The sequence below is a fragment of the Misgurnus anguillicaudatus genome, chromosome 17 (genome assembly GCF_027580225.2).
Source record: "Misgurnus anguillicaudatus chromosome 17, ASM2758022v2, whole genome shotgun sequence".
Classification (NCBI taxonomy): domain Eukaryota; kingdom Metazoa; phylum Chordata; class Actinopteri; order Cypriniformes; family Cobitidae; genus Misgurnus; species Misgurnus anguillicaudatus.
In genome coordinates this window covers 37,424,037-37,441,347 of record NC_073353.2, presented here as the reverse complement: position 1 = coordinate 37,441,347, position 17,311 = coordinate 37,424,037, and the positions used below count along the sequence as shown (strand labels likewise).

The 17,311-nt window shown below is 38.6% G+C and overlaps 1 protein-coding gene across 13 annotated transcripts in view; it reads left to right on the top strand.

The window, feature by feature from the left end:
* tns1b (tensin 1b) overlaps nucleotides 1-17,311 on the top strand; it is a 282,589-nt gene that overhangs the window by 141,647 nt on the left and 123,631 nt on the right. The window contains exon 1 of one of the 13 annotated variants that reach the window (XM_055215161.2): nucleotides 1,389-1,846. The exons of the other annotated variants lie outside the window; for them this stretch is intronic. Within the exon in view, the coding sequence (XP_055071136.2) occupies nucleotides 1,826-1,846 (21 nt within the window). The 5' untranslated portion in view covers nucleotides 1,389-1,825. Of the gene's footprint in view, nucleotides 1-1,388; nucleotides 1,847-17,311 lie in introns of those variants that run through there. 13 annotated transcript variants of the gene reach the window in all.

Below are 17,311 nucleotides of genomic sequence, written 5' to 3'. Positions count from 1 at the left end.
TTTGAACTTTGGCGGAAAACGCGTTGCGTTAACCAATCGGGGGCTTGCTCTAGTAGTGACATGATTACAGGAAGCGAGCAGAGTCGCAGAAGTCCCTCACATGATGCAAATTTCCGCGTGAAAGTCTCAATGACTAGAATTTCATGTGCGGCTTTCACGCGCGAATAAAGCGAGTAAACTCAAAATGTTCAAGTGGCAAACTAGATGCAGTAGACGTGAATTTGACGCCTCAAATGCGGCTGGTCTGAACCCAGAGTTACAGTTATGTCTTTTTAAGGTAAAAGATGCTTAAAAATCCTAATTTAACTAAGGTTAAGCTAAGCCTTGTCTGTGATACCACACCTTAGAGTCATAAATAGAGAGAGAGAGAGAGCAAGAGAGAGTCATAAAGTCATAGAGAAGGAGAGAGAGTTAGTTGCTACTTTAATGATTTATTTTTATTTGTAAGTTATGTTATTTATTTAATTTTTTATGCTATTTTACAGGATATTTAATATAATATTTTTGTTTTTATGAGATTGTCACTAGGTGATTGAATTGTTAGAGATGTTATCTGAAAAGAAAAGTCCTTTTACGGGCAGAGGAAGTTAGTTCATCATATTGTAGTTCCAGTTGCATCTTGCAAAATATTTACAATATAGTGCATCCCTAATGCTGTGTTATACAGAGTAAAGGTGTAAACAACATAGACATAATTCAAAAATGTGTTTGTACCCTGAGGGCAAAAGGTAAAAGTGTTAAGCTGTCAGTAAGAGCTCATCAATTGCTTTGGATCTGTTTGCTCTCAAACAACCCTGAAGCGTTAAATTCCTCCCTGATCGTTTTACCCGCATGCTCACCTGCCCGTTTACCTCAGAAGAAAATTTAAGTGATTTCTTTCTTTGCTTGCTTACTTGTGCATCTATTTAGCATCTGTAGCTGCTTTATTTCTTCAGGAATATTTCTACATGTAGTTTTTATTTGTCTGAAATGTATCACATCCTCAGCGTCCTGGTTTAAGGGGATTTGAGTTGGTTTTGTCTGATATGTCGATGAGCGTTGCATGAATACTCTCTCCAGTGTTTTTCACATTCACAGCTACACGGCTCATGCTGAGCACAGATTTTGGGGCTGCACCTCATGTAACTCAGCTTGCCTTTGAGCTTGTCAACTCATGTTTAACCTGTAAACTGAGAACTTGATAACTAGAGAAGGAGAAAGGGGGCGAGAGAGGTGGGCTGATGAGGGAGAAAGAGAGAGAGAAGCTGAAAGGCTTTTGTCTGTCAAAACCAAGTCCTGCCCACATGACTTGTTGGGAATTTCAGCCGTATGTTTATCTAAGGATTTTTTCTTCCTGCTTGTTCCATAAATGCTGAGAGAGAGAGAGAGAGAGAGAGAGAGCAATGGAGAATAAATGAGAGGAAATCACAATGGCAGGAGCATGCAGTCAGACTTCCTAGGTTTCCGTACATGCTCTTGTTTAGTTCGTATGTGCTGTGCGATCGAAGCCGACCTCTTTTCTCACTCAACATCCTTATATAGTGTGAAGATCTGTTATGATCCGGTTTCTTGGCAGGAGTGGGCAGGGAATGTGAGTCAGTATTCCAAGAGTTAAATCGTTCCCGGGAAGCCAAGGAGGCAGACGTGTTCACTCTCACACGCTGACGCACGCGCTCGCTGTTTCTGCTGGCTGGATTACATCGTGTCTGTGTGAAAAAGAGCTGCGTTGCTTCGTCTGCAAGTCTGTCCGAGCGATCCCGCAATCTTTCCTGTTCGGAGAAGAATGCTGCGCCGGGGCTGATACACGCGCGCAGACACATTCATACCCAGCGAACCTTCTCGGAGGATGGCCACTGCTGTGTTTCAGGTAGGGTGATGATGTCTTATCGACACGGTCCACTGGTGAGGAGAAGCTTCTGAGATAATTTTAACCTCAGTTGCTCTCTGTGCCGTGTGTGTGTGTAAGTTGATGGTTTGTTTGCTTGTTCTGTGAAAGGACTGAATGTGTAAGTGTTTGCAGACGTGTTTAATGGATGGGAGGGCTTGTGTGTGTTTGTGTGTTCTTTGAGAGATTTCCCCGGGTAAAATAAAAAAAGTGCAGGACTGCTGTGGTGATGTTGAGGAGAAATGAGACATTGCTGACGTTTAACCACATCACACTCTGGAATGCATCTGCAATGCTGAAAGTAAACCAAATGTGATTCAATAACATCTCCATGCTCGCGCTGTGAATTCACCCAAAATTGACAATCTGTCACATTATAACATACTGTAAGATAATGTTACAAACCTGTATGCAGTGTGTATATTATTTTAAATATTTTTTTTTAAGGAATGTACACACTTGTATAGTTTATTGGTAATACAGGCTTAAAAAATTGACACAAATAGTGAGAAACAATGACGTATCAGACATCAACAACATCAGCACTTTAAATGTTGAATTTGACGTATATTGTTATATTGATCACATCATGTAATCTTTGCTATTTCTTTATAAATGCGTTCATGATATTAACAAACTGGTGTGTGTGTGTGTGTGTGTGTGTGTGTGTAATCTGTGTGTGTGTATATATGAAGAGTTTGGTTCCAAAACGTAGTAAATCCATTTTGACTAATTTGGGTAAAAATGTATTTTCTATACCAAGAACGATGAAAACAACTATTTTCTACAAAACTTTCACATGGCATCTTTAGGTTATAAAAACATTAAAATTAAAATCCATAATTTAATTTTCAAAGATTTATTATAAAAACTGCTTTTTTTTCAAAATGCTATAAATCCATTGAATCAAAATATAAATGTGCATTAATCTTTGCCATGTTATATTCATTTAGTTGACTAGTGGTATAAAAAAAAACTTTAATGTCATTAATGAAAACACTTACTTTGTCATATTAAGAACACTGTCATTACTGCTGTCATCCTTGGGACGTTGTCGCTGAATTTTTTTGACATCGATCAGCTGTAAAATGTTTTGATCCTACTCGATTTTCGTTGACTTTGAGTAAAATAATGGAAAGTTTTTCATAAGATCCCCTGGGATCAATGTCTTAGCATGACAGAAGCTTGATGCTATCATGTGAGAACAAGCAACAGCCGGCATTTTTTTTCGCCCGCGTGCCTCTCGTGTAAATTATTCGAATTTGATCTCTTACGTTTCTTTCATGCCACAGAAAACCACCACAGGTTTATCAATGCCATCAAAAGTATTATTTTGTTTTTGTTTGTTTGTTGATGACGATGTATAAAGTAGATGAGGAAAACTAGGATTCAGTGTGTATTTAAAGGGCCGCCATTATTGTTTACAACGAGTGGAATGGTGCGCTGTGATTGGTTAAGTGCATTCTGCAGAGAAGGAGGAGTGGCGTTTGTCGCGGTTTGGAAAAAGGGGAGAAAAGCTGACAGAATAACACGGCGGATATTGGATTTTGCGTAAAATGAAGAATTGACTTTTTAATACTGACCTGATACAATACTGATTTTGGCGGTAACTAATTATTTTTTTTAAATGTCATTTTTTTTGCGTGTGGGAACCAAATGAAATCCACTATTCAAAAAAATAAAAAAATTGAACAGTTCTTACACAGTAAAAAGTGAAAGTTACATTTTTCACTTAAAGGATCTCCACTTTAAAATATAAGTTAAAACCACATTAAATTTTTTAGGTGATACCAATTTAAAGATGCAATTTGTAAAATCCACGCCGCTAGAGGGCGCCAGATCAAATCAATAACAATGACGTAGATTAATGATGCTCTGAAGCAGCGTGGACTGATGGGATTGGTTGTTTTTAACTCAAACGCGAGGTAATCAAGTTTTATAAATGTTGTGTTTGATGACATCGTTTTTTTTCATTATGTAAGGTTTCATGTAATGTTCAAAACGCAATTGTTAGTCATAGATGTTACAGTATTAGTCAAATATGATGGTTTGTTAACACAGCACAGAATTAAGTGTTCAGATGAACAAACTTACCATAAAAAAGCGAGTGGCCCGAGAAACGCTATTACTTCCGCTTTTGTCCACGACACTGTTGTCATGTGGTTTTTACGTCAGTAAAGGCGGTAACAAAGGGTAACGTAGATATTAAAGGATTAGTCAATTTTCTTAAAAGAAAAATCCAGATAATTTACTCACCACCATGTCATCCAAAATGTTGATGTCTTTCTTTGTTCAGTCCAGAAGAAATTATGTTTTTTGAGGAAAACATTGCAGGATTTTTCTCATTTTAATGGACTCTAATAGACCCCAACATTTAATACTTAACTCAACACTTAACAGTTTTTTACAACGGAGTTTCAAAGGACTATAAACAATCCCAAACGAGGCATAAGGGTCTTATCTAGCAAAACGATTGTCATTTTTGACAAGAAAAATAAAATTATGTACTTTTAAACCACAACTTTTCGTCTAGGTCCGGTCCAGCACGACCTAACGTAAATGCGTATTGACGTAGGGAGGTCACGTGTTACATATATAAAACGCACATTTGCGGACCATTTTAAACAATAAACTGCCACAAAGACATTAATTAGTATCAGTTGACATACAACAACGTAGGAACGGTCCTCTTTCAACACACTTGTAAACACTGAGGAGGAGTTTTGCGTTCATCCTCTATGACCTCTTGACGTCATGACATATTGCGTCGGGTCACCTGGCGCATCACGACCAGATCTAGACAAGAAGTTGTGGTTTAAAAGTGTTTTATTTGTAATATTTGTTATTTTTCTTGTCAAAAACGACAATCGTTTCGCTAGACAAGACCCTTATGCCTCGTTTGGGATTGTTTATAGTCCTTTGAAACTCCTTTGAAAAAACTGTTAAGTGTCGAGTTAAGCATTAAATGTTGGGCTCCATTAAAGTCCATCAAAACTAGAAAAATCCTGCAATGTTTTCCTCAAAAAACACAATTTCCTCTCGACTGAACAAAGAAAGACATCAACCTTTTGGATGACATGGTGGTGAGTAAATTATCTAGATTTTTCTTTTAAGAAAATGGACTAATCCTTTAACATCATTTACAGGCGACTGCACTGCCCCGTGTCAATGTTTAGGGCAGCAATTTTCTCATAATTTACAAGTATTGAAAACATCATAGATATTGTTTGTAATCAGCCGGACAAAATTTATAACACCGGACTAGTGGTTTTTGGATATTTTACTGCAAATATCTTGCACATTGCACCTTTAAGTCATTTTTAAGTTAATTCAAGTTTGACTTTTTACAGTGTATTGGCAGAATTTTGTGTCCTGTATTTTTAGTGATTCGGGAGGGCTGCTGTATGTGTCATTGGTCCACGTCTTTGATTTAGGATTATAGAGTTGTGCGTCTTCAGAGCTTCACTTTCTACTGTATCAAATGTAGCTGACAGGATGACAAAGCTCTGTTAAATGTTGAACAATAGCCGTCCCCTTGTGGCATAGACAAACAGCGTGGCGTGTGGCTCTCTCGCTCTCTCTTCTCTTGCCTTATTTGTGAAACCCACAAAACCTGTCGTGAATGTATTCTGTTTGCATTTCACCCCAGAATTGAATAGAAATAAAAATTATATTTAGATATTTAGCCTAAAGCTATCTTTATACCAGTGAAAGACGTGTGCAAAGAAAGTAGTTTATAAGTAAGCTATTTGTTGGATGATTTCCTTGAGATGTGTAAACACTGCAGCTGTATTATTACTGTAATGTGTACAAAACAGATTGTAATGTTTGACTCTATTTACTTTAGTACAGTAATAATAATCTCTACTATAATTGAAGAGCTCAGATGCAAACGCCTCTAAATGCCACCTTAAAAATGAGATAATGATGTTAACTGAAGGTTCTCGGCATGTATTCTACATTTATCATATGATTTCCCTTTAAATCCGCTTCCATTCAGAAATGGCAGAATCGTTTGTTGGCAGAATTTACAAGAAAACGTGTCAGACACTTATAGAGGATTTTGCATCTGAGCTCTTCAATTGAATGAGAATAAAATTGATTTTGAAAGTAGTTGGGATGTGTTTAATTGTCATGAAAATCATCATCAAAATACCTGAAAAAACGAATGATTGTTTATTCACACACTATCTACTCTCACGTGTTCTTGTCTATGTCCAGCGTTGATCTCATGACCCTGAGGTCAGCAACAGTTGTGACCTTAGATATCACAAACACCAGACACTTTAAGTATTTATGACTATGCCATTCAAATGCGTTTATGGCCAGAAAGGTTGCATAGACCGTTTACCTGTGGATTAACTCTTCTAGTTGAAATACAGGTGTATGTTTTTATGAATATGCTGACCTATGTGTTGTTATGCCAACTGCACGCATGCAGCGTTTGAGTTTTGTTTGTTCCCCTGTCCTCCGTTTTACCTCATCCGTGGGAAACAGTGAACACTTAGTGTTTCTGGTATGTTTGCAGATGCAATTTTGACTAAATTGAGGGGAAAAGAGAATAATGATGTTTTGAACACATCAAGCATATTTATCGTTAACTGGAGGTATTTATTGTTAGCTGAAGCGGTAAACAGACAGAGTCTTATTTTCTCATGTGTATGTCTCCTAAAACAAATATTTCAAATAAATGTTCCTACTTTTTTAGTACACAGAACTTTTATTTTGTGTCGCTGTACCCAGAATGCATCCCTAATGGAGTCCAGTTACATTACTGTAAAAAAAATGCAGCACAAAGTTAAAACATCTTAGTTTTGCAAGTCAATTCAACCTATTATTTTAAGTTTTGGCTAAACACGTTGACATAACTTATAAATTAAAGTTGAAATATGTGTTGATTTGACTAAAATGCTGCTGATTTTTTACAGTGTGTATAAACATCAATCTCAAAAGCTGCGGTAGTGAAAGACACTAAGGGCTCTGGTGTTAACCTGCTCTATTAGGCTGGATTTACACTGCAAATCTTGATGCCCAATTCCGATTTGTTGCATAATTCTGATAACTCGCTTACATCATCTTTTATCTGATATCAGAATCTACACTAAACACTTGACAAAATGATTCAAAGTAGACATACTGACCCAGAACAGCTTAAACCACAGAGAAAGTAAAATGTTGTGATATTCAATGGACACAGACAAATGATTTTAGTGCTTTGATTCTGTAACAAGACATAAAACTTCAACATCACTCCACTAAGTGGAGCCGTCGTCCTCCATTGCGCTGCTAAGAAGAGTCATGTTGACGTCATTTGCCAGCGTCGCATTTTCAATGACGCACAACACGTCTTGACATGGGAATATCCGATCTGTCTGCCCACATTGCGGACGATTAATGCATGTATCACATTCATATCCGATTTATTTCCGATCTTTCGATATGTGCCTTTAAAAAAAATGTGTCACTTTAAACTTGCAATTTAAATGCGGCCTCAGAGAACCCGACTTCTATGCTGAACCGATTGCTGGTCCAAGTCGGACATTGTTTGCTATATTAATGCATGTGTCATTCCAAACCCTTAAGGCGGTCGCACACAGGACGCGCAGCTCAGCGCCACGCCGCGCCGTTCTAAAAAACTCAAACACATTGCTTTCTATGAGTATACGCACACTGGCGCCGACAGGTGGCGCCTGTCCGCGCCACCCAGCTACGACTCAGGAAGTTGCTCAAATCCCTGTCGCACCACAGAGCGCCACTCACATAGTTTAATATGAAATAACATCATAATTGTCCCAAATCATTAAATATAAACATTGGCTGCTAACGTATATTTTGCATTTCGAAGTAGACACTATCTGACGAAGCTCGCGCTATTTAATGTGCACTTCCGGTTTATGATACTCCGAGTTGTCCTAGACGCGACTCGACGCGGCGCTGAGCTGCGCGTCCTGTGTGCGACCCCCTTTAGGGGTTGTGCACACCAAAGCTTTTAATGCAATGTGATTGGATGGGCATATGAGAACTGACATTGACGGGGGGAACTTTTCACCCAAAGTTAAACATTTTTCAAATTTTTTTTTGAAAACGCAGAGCTTTCATTGGAAACAATTGAAAACATACGCAGGCGTAAAAGCTTTGGTGTGCACGCCCCCTTAGGGTCATGGGATTTAATGTCCGCATTAAAGATGCTAGCAGTTGGGAAACGGTGTATTTAAAGTGGAATTTAATACTTATTATTATAATATTTGAAAGTATGAGCAAGCTGGCAAGAAATATGCTTTGCATGCCAGTGATGAACTCACTTTCAGCCTTATGAGGGCATCCAGCTTTTGCAGATGTTCGGCATTGAAAACATAAGCAACATCTATTTTTGTGATTTCGTGAGTTAAGAGTTAACATAGCGTTACTGTTATTGTCCGCTATATAGTTTTAAGTATAGTTATTGTCATGGTGTGAACGTCCCTTTTGAAGATTCATTGAAAATGTCCTTTGTGCTCAACAAATCATAACCCAGCATACGTTTCTGGAACGACATCAGAATTTATAAACTAACTAAACTTTCATTTTTAGGTAAGCTGTCCCTTACTGTTCATGCATCTATTGGCTGCTACTCAGTAATGTATTTGATCTTGGATGTGTACCGGTTTCATGGCAGTGTGACAGCAGTTTAACTATCAGCTGATGAGGTTTAAGTACCTGCTATGACTCAGATATGAAGGAAATAGATTTGCGGTCACTCATACAGGGCTCATTAACAGACCATTTTGTTAGTCTCCCACTAAGCTGTCTGATCCACGAACGCTGCCAACTGTTTGATGTTGAAGGGTGTTTTTTTTCCTCTTTGAGAAACAAGATATTAGCAGGCCCACATCGAAAGCTGCACAGAAATAGCTGCACATTTATATTACATTAGCTTTTAGCTAAATCCGGTATAATGCATGGAATGGGAAAAATGTGTTAAAATTGATCATGGTCCGTAACGTAAAATGAAGTTTGCACTATGTTTGTCAGATCAATGGTGGATATGTGGTTAGTAGACAAATTCATGAATGACTCTTTACATTATTACACAAAATTTTTAGAAGATGCAAAGGATTCCAACTTCCAGTATTTTTTTTTAATTATTAACCAAATATGCAAACAAGTTCCTCAGTTTTTGGTCCAAGGGCATAGCAGAAGTAAGATACTAACAGCTTGCTTGAGCTTTATGCAGTTTTTCCCAGCATTCCACCTGTTGGCCCACAATGTAATTTAAGGGCTTCATGATCCTATAACTGCATTTCCAACATTTCTCTTTTACTCAAAGAGACAGAGGTGCGTCCAGATCCACAGCGCTCTTGCACTGTCCGGTGAGGAATTCTGTGTGATGAATGTGTGCCGTTATGGAAGTTCAGGAATCATTTCATCTCATGCCTGGAAGATGTATCTAGTATCGCCTAGAATTCCACCAGATAAATAAATCAGCATTTCTGTGCCATTATGCAGTTTGGCCAACCCTTTTTTCTTAACTTCTACCTCACAAGTAGAAACCCTCACTAGCTAAAACCGCATCCAGCGGGCATGTTCAGAGATTTACATTCCTGCACTTGGCAGAGACTTTTATCCAAAGCGACTTACAGTGCCTTCAAGGTACACATTTTATCAGCATGTGTGTTTCTTGGGAATCGAACCTCACATTTGCATTGCCAAGAAAATGCTCCACCAATTGAGATAACGGCAAACCCAAAAGCGTGTGGGCTCGTGCAGTCACCCGAATATAAGCGATTTCAACAAGCCTTAACAGAAATGACAGCTGTGGAGATAAATGATAGAACTTTAAACTCGCTCGTAAATCTTAAATCTTTATTTAAGAGCGATTAGCTTTGTTTACATTCTTGGGCTGTGTCTTACCTTGCTGCATAACGTACAATCTTTAATCTATCACGCGTTCATAGCTTGACCAAACATAAAGGTATTTTCTTGTTAACGGGCAGATATCTCTTGCTTTAGTCAGTGGTCTTTAATTCGTCATTGGCTTCCATCATATTTAAAACTATAAAGCCAAATTGTTTTGTAATTAAAGCACGAGTGCATGGGAGCAGTCATGTCTAGGCTCTATACTATTGCATAAGCCTAGTTACATTGTTCTTTACACAGATAAACCTCTTTATAATCCCTGTTGACCACCCAGTTATCAAACTGGCTTGGAGACGATGCATTCAAGATGTTCCAGGATTTTCCAGGATTGCTAAATTATAGCACCAGCTTACAAACTTCAACAAAATGCAACCAAGATTGGCCGTTTCGACCCAGGCACATTTTTCACAACATCGCAGCTAATTAGCAGCAGGTTTTAAAGCATTATCTTGCGGAAGACCCTGTCAAATAGTTGGAGGCAAGGAAGGTTATGAGAAAGTGCTGACGGAGGCAGAAACACGCCACACGGACATTCCTGTATTTAAGTCGAGGCTCCGGGACTGTCGGAAGACGGCTGATTTAAAACCCCTGCAGTATCTTTACAGACTGCTGCAGTTTAAACGGATGAATGCCTTCGGCCTGCGGAAACAAAGCACCGCCGCTGGGGTGTATTGTTTATCGCTGCAGTTCGGCATGCGGCACATTCGGCCCTCTGCGGCTGCTGGAGTATCGAGAAAACAGGGAAACATAAAAAGAAAATACAGATGAATCAAGAATGTAATTTAAATACAAAGTTCTGATAAACTATGATTTATTGTTGCCCTTGCAAGCAGAACTTTATTGATATTCCTTAAACATCTTGGAAAGGGACTTGGGTGCCCTTAATCTATGCAAAAGGGTGTTCTCACATTACCCTTAACCTGACCAAACCGTACCCGAGTACAATTGAAGAGTTTGGTTCCAAAACGCAATAAACGCCATTTTTGAAAAAAATGAGTTACTGCCAAAATCAGTATTATATCAGGTCAGTACTTAAAAGTAAATTCTTAATTTTACGCAAAATCCAATATCCGCCGTGTTATTCTGTCATCTTTTCTCCCTTTTTTCCCAAAATGCGACAAACGCCACTCCCACTTTTTTACAGAACGCAATAACTCCATTTCTGATATTACAGCCCACCGTTCACGCAATGTAAACAAACAATGGCGGACGCGCGTAGTACACGGAGTCCTGGTTTTCCTCATCTACTTTGTACTACGTGATCAACAAACAAAACAAAATAATATTTTAATTGCATCGCTAAACCTGTGATGGTTTTCTGTGATGGGAAAGAAACGTAAGCCATCAGCATCTAACAATTTCCCTGAGAGGCACTCGGGAGACGGGTGCTTGTTCTCCCGACAGCATCAAGCTTCTCATGCTAACACATTGACCCCAGAGGATCTTATGAAAAACTTTCCATAATTTTACTCAAAGTCAACGAAAATCGAGCAGGACCAAAAACATTTTACAGCTGATCGCGTGAAAGACGTTAAGTGAAGACGTCAAGTAACCGCAATGACAGGGTTCTTAACATGACAAAGTAAGTGTTTTGATTAATAACATTAATGTTTATATTTTTAATTAGTGTGTACAACTAGTCAACTAAATGAATATAACATGGCAAAGATGAATGCACATTTATATAGGCTATTGATTCAATAGATTTATAGCATTTTGAATAAAAACTTGTCATGGATTTATTGCATTTTGTGGAAAAAATAATCCGTTTTTATAATAAATCTTTGAAAATCAAGTTATGGATTTGAATTTTTTATGTTTTTATAACCTAAAGATGCTGTGTGAAAGTTTGTAACAGAAAATAGTTGTTTTCATCTTGTCACTTTCTTGGTATAGAAAACACGTTTTTACCAAAATTTGTCAAAATGGATTTATTGCGTTTTGGAACCAAACTCTTCAATTGTACCCCACTCGTCGACTGCACTCGCACTACACTTTATGATCCGTACCCGAGTATACTTATGTCATAAAAAGATGTGATTGTTTTGAAGAACACTGGAAGATATGTGCAAAAGTGTTCATTGTAATTATGAGTTTATGGCTTATTAGGTGTGTTTGAAATCATACACATGTCAGCGCATGACATCAAAGCAACATGAGACTGATTGGAGAGCAGATCGCTCCTAATATGCTTTTAATTCTCTCTCGCGTGTGATTATTTAATGTAATAAACTGATCGGTTCTTCCATAGTGCATCATGCACACCTGGGTGATTCTCAAGAAATCCGGATTTAAAAGGTGTCCAGCATTAGAATTTTTAAAAATCCCTTAAAGCCAATTTTTTGCACATATAAGATTAAGGTCTGAACTTACTATATTTTAGAGGATTTAAAAATATTTTCTATAGAATTATTTAAATTTTTTTTAGATTATCATTATCAAAAATTATCATTACCGCAACATGATATTAAATTAAATATATGCATTTACAAACTCATGTTTCGGTAATGAGAACTAAAAAGTTGTCTAGGTACTATGAAAAACAAAATTTCAACTTTTATCTGGAGAGAAAAAATAAGAACTGCTTACCTGGTAGCCATCTTGAGTGTCACGGATATGTCCCTCCAACAATTTTTTTATACGTTAGTTCCTTGAGGTCTTAAACAATGATTGAAAATTGTTCTGGAGGATGAGAAAATTGGTCTTGGACACATTTATATTCCTTATTATTGTCTCTACATTTGCCAATGATCACCAAATATCACATGTTTCTTTACTGTAAGTGTTTATAGTATAACATGCACTGAAGCTTTTTATTTTTTAGATTTTTTTATTATAAATATTTCCATGTCAAAGAACCCAAATCCAGTCATGGACACGTTGCGGTAATGAAATTTTCCCCTTAAATGTTGAAAAAACAACAAATTTGGTTTGTATGATGTCATTTGATATCATGTGCAAAATAGTAAATGAAGAGATGTTTGTAACTGTATGCTTCTTATTTTGATACTCTAACTTTGCATTTACTTTTTAACAAAATGTTTTATGACACCTCATAAGACTAATTTAAGTCTAGTTTTATCTGGGGTCATTCAGGATGCGGTGACACACAGCTGTACTGTATGTATTTATGCGTGCATATCCAATTGTTTCAAAGTGACAGCTCAAATTTCACATTCATGCGTGTGTAACGCACCCCTGAACCAAGTGAACCCTACCCGAGACCACCTCTGCAAAACGTACCCGGGTACGCTTAAGCGTACCGCACCCTTGTACAGTACAGAGTGATCACACTAACCAAAAAAAAAAAAAACTTTGGGGTCAAACGTACTTGGGTACGGTACGGTTTACATAATGTGAGTACACCCTGAGTCCTCAGTAAATTTACATTTAATATCCACATTAAATGTCATATAAGGAAGGCTCCCTACGATGCCAAATTATTTGCCATCTTCTCATACATTGTTAATGTTGGCTGTAGATGCGTGAGGTAATGGCATCTTTGGCTTGTTTTCTGATGCTTTGATTTAAGGTGGATTATGTCAGTGTTTCTGCATCCATTTGGCGGTGTGTTGTACTAAGCAGGCATTCAGGACAGAGGCTCTCAGAGGAGAGGAGATGGGTGGAGATCACTTTTAAAGCAGCTTTTAGGAGAGCTGGCACTCTTTGGACCTGGTAAATGGGCCACGGGAAGTCATTTAGGAGAGATATAAGTTAAAACATCCTGCTCACTTCCACACACTTGGACTACAGAAGGAGGTTTGTGAGAACTTGCTTTATAATTTTTAGGTCGCATACTCAAAACAGCCTGGCGGTTAACTATAACGTACTGCGGCTTGTAATTTATTTACTCATTTTCAAAGCTCCAGGCCATTTTAAATTACACAGAATTGCTCTCGCTGGATCAGACAAACCATAATTGTGAGTATTAATGGGAAATATTTTCCTTGATTATCGATAAGGGTTTTTGGATGAAGTATAGAGAGAGATTGCGAGCACACAGCAGCCCACAGTAATGAATCTCCTTCCGAGGAACTTAATGGAAAACTCGTCTGAATTGAAACGTGCATCATTCGGTAGGTGCTATGTTTGTTTTTTTAAGTATTTTAGCTAAATTTAACATGTTTTTTAGCTACTAATGTGGTAGAGGCACTCAGTTCGAGCCTCGGCTAGGTCAGGTGGCCTTTCTGTGTGGAGTTTGTATGTTCTCCCTGTGTCAGGAAGGGTTTACTCCGGTTTCATCCCACAGGCCAAAAAAATGCAAGTTAGGTGAATTGGAGATACAAAGTTGCCTTTCTCCTAACCCGTGTATGGATTAATTTGTGTAGATCAACTTGTGTATAGCCGGTTCTCGCCGTGAATATAGCCATAGATGCTGTAATAGCGTGAAGAATAACTAAAGAAGAAGAAGCTACCCATAAAAGTGTTGTACCCTCAGCTGCATCTGTAGGAAATGTCACACCAGCCCTTTCAGGGTCACGTGGACTTCCTGTACTTTTAGGGGTGTTCCTGTAGCTCACTGGGTGCATTGTGTTACCTAATGTCATTAGTTTAATTCACAGGGAACGCGCTTACAGTAGTTATAAATGAATACCCTTAATGTCACTTTGCATAAAAGCGTCTGCTTTACATTTACGCAAACATAAATGTAAGTAAAGCAACATGTTGCCATGTTTAAATCCATTCCACTTATGGTGGATCCATTCCACCCTCATAAGTGAGCCAAATGTCTGCTGGTTTACAGTGGCGTGTTAACTACCACACAAATTGCTTGAATGCTTGGGGCCACAGAAAGCAATTGAATTTTGCTCAGGGGCCTCAGAAACACTAAACCTGCCTCTGCTTGTTCATTCCACAAGCGTTTATCTGATCGTAGCATTCGTCTGATTGCTGCCGCCACATCGGTAATTCACAGAGAGCGGCACCAGTTCACCCCTTGGATTTAGTAATTGGGTTGAATCAGTCCGACCAAATCCCCTGCAGGCACGGGTCTACGGCGCACACCAGTGTGGGAAGTTCAGCCGGTAATATGCGGATAGTGACTTAAAATGATTGCAGAGTTTTTAAATTTCTTTAATTTGAAAATTGCCATATGCAATCACCCGGGCTCGTTTCTCGCAGAAATATGTTTAATAAACCGGTCGGCGCTGTTGGAGACGGGTTTATTTTAGCTTTGAGGTTCAGCTGTGTGGTTTGTATGCAGTATTGTCTCCAATAATTATTGTGTCATGCCAGTCCTGCAGTCTACTGTGCTGTCAGGAGCGATTTATCACATGTAGTGCTTTTCATGTTGGTACGATACAAGACTCTGAGAAACTGATTTATTCAGAGCAAAGAACTAAACCTGGTGAAAACAACAACCCAAATCGGTTACCTAGACTGGGGGTCAGCAAGAGCAGATTCAAGACCAGTTTAATCTAAGATGATCTTGAACAAATTAAGACCAGCATGCCAGTTCAGGCTGGATTAAGATGTTTTTTTGGTATGTTTGAAACATGATACATGCATGTGGCAGATGCTTTTAACCTTTTTTATTGGAATGTATTCCCAGGGATTCAAACCCATGACCTGCTGTGCTGCTAATGCAATGCTCTACCACTAAGCTATACAGGAGCACAATGGTGGAATCGAGCCCATGATCTTTTCCTGCTGCTAAGGGGGCGATCACACCACACTTTTCGTTCCATTGACCTTATCATACGTATGCGAATGCGTCAGACCGGAAATGCATCCGCCTACGAAGATATTTCACATTTCGTAGCATCCCAAAGTTCAAGTCTGGTGAACTCTGACCTGCGAATTCATATCACAAGGAGACAAGGGACCAGTAGAAAACTGATGCGTGACCTTTCTCTCTACTGAAAAGCAAAGATTGACGAAGTGCTACCCACCCATATTCGCAGCAACGTCCGAAGAATATTCATATGCTTTAGTGTGACCACCCATTAATAAAATGCTCTACCTATTTGAGTATAAAGGTGGGGTGCATGATCTCTGAAAGTGAATGTTGATATTTGAAATCACCTAAACAAACACCCCCCTACCCTAATAGTATCTGGACCTTTTTTTGATAGACCCACTTCACACATACGCAGCCCAGGCAATGATGTTGGTTAATAGACACGCCCCTTACTGCTGATTGGCTACAGGTGTGTTTTGGTACTTGACCCAACTCCCTTTTCCATGCGTTTTATCAACTGGCTATCCTCCAGACAGTGACGGACAACATCTCTCATTTCGGCCGTGTGGCGCCCGTGCACTCGTGCGATTTGCGCTGTGAACGTGTATGCACTATTCTCCGAGATGTTTTATCAATTGGCTAGTTATCCTCCAGACAGTGACGGACCACATCTTCCTCTCATTACGGTCGTGTGGCGCACGTGCCCGCTCGCGGTGTGACATCCACGCTATTCTCCAAGATACACTTGACCTAGTTAAGGCGGTAGGGTTTCCCAGCTTAGGCGGGCCGCCCGAACTGCAAAGTGCTGCGGAAAACCCCGGGAATGGGGTCACGCACTGTACATTCTGCAGCGTTTGTGTCTTTCATAAAATTACATGAAGCAATAAAATAGTGTTGTGCCTTTCGAATAGTGTTTTCTTTGCCTATATTTGAAAACTTCTTAACTCTTTCACTGCCAGCATTTTTCATGATTTTCACAAAAGTTTAATGCCTTCCAGAAAATTTTCCTTTATATATATATAAACATACAACATATGAAATAAAAGAACAGACCCTCTGCTTTCAAACAAAAAAATCTGTTTCATCCTACCTTCATGTGTTCTGTTTTTATTACATCTCAAATATGTGTAGGTTTCATCAAAAACATTAAATTTTGAGCAAAAAGCTGAGATGCTGTGTGCTGCGTTGCCAAGTCCTCTGCTCTTTGGCATAGTTCAGATTTGGCAACTTTTGAACTTTATTTGTGAGTTGATTTTTTCTGCGGGTTAAAGATTGAAGGATTTTGTTGATTAGTTATTGGTATTTGGGGTCTAAATAGTCTTAAGGATGCTTTTGGGCTAGTTTAGAATGTCCATTGTTATGCCAATATGGCAACCCTGGCACTTGCGCAGACGTTTGGTTTGAATTATATAGAATGTACATGTAAACAAACATTTTAATCAGATTGCAATGTTTAGGGTACATGTAAACAGTATTGTCGTAACCTGCAATCGGATTAAATTCAGTCGAATTGACAAAATTTTGTGCATGTAAACATAGCCATTGTGTAATGTATGAGAGTTTAGAGAAGGGACCATATATCAAAATGGCTGTGGTCTGCTGTAGTTGCATTCTTACCCAATGTTCCTTCCAAAAAACTCTTATGGTCATCAAAAAAGTCCCATTAATACAACAATTATGGCTTGTCTGATTCTGTAAGATTGATCCTGCTTAATTTCATATGGTCTGGAGAAAAATGTCAGGCAGGGACTTAGGACTTTAATCACATTAAACTCTCATCTGTCTAAGTTTTAACATGTTTTCAGCATGTAGGATCATGACTACATGCTCTTATTTTTGCGCAATAGCAGTACCAATAGATTGTTTTGAGT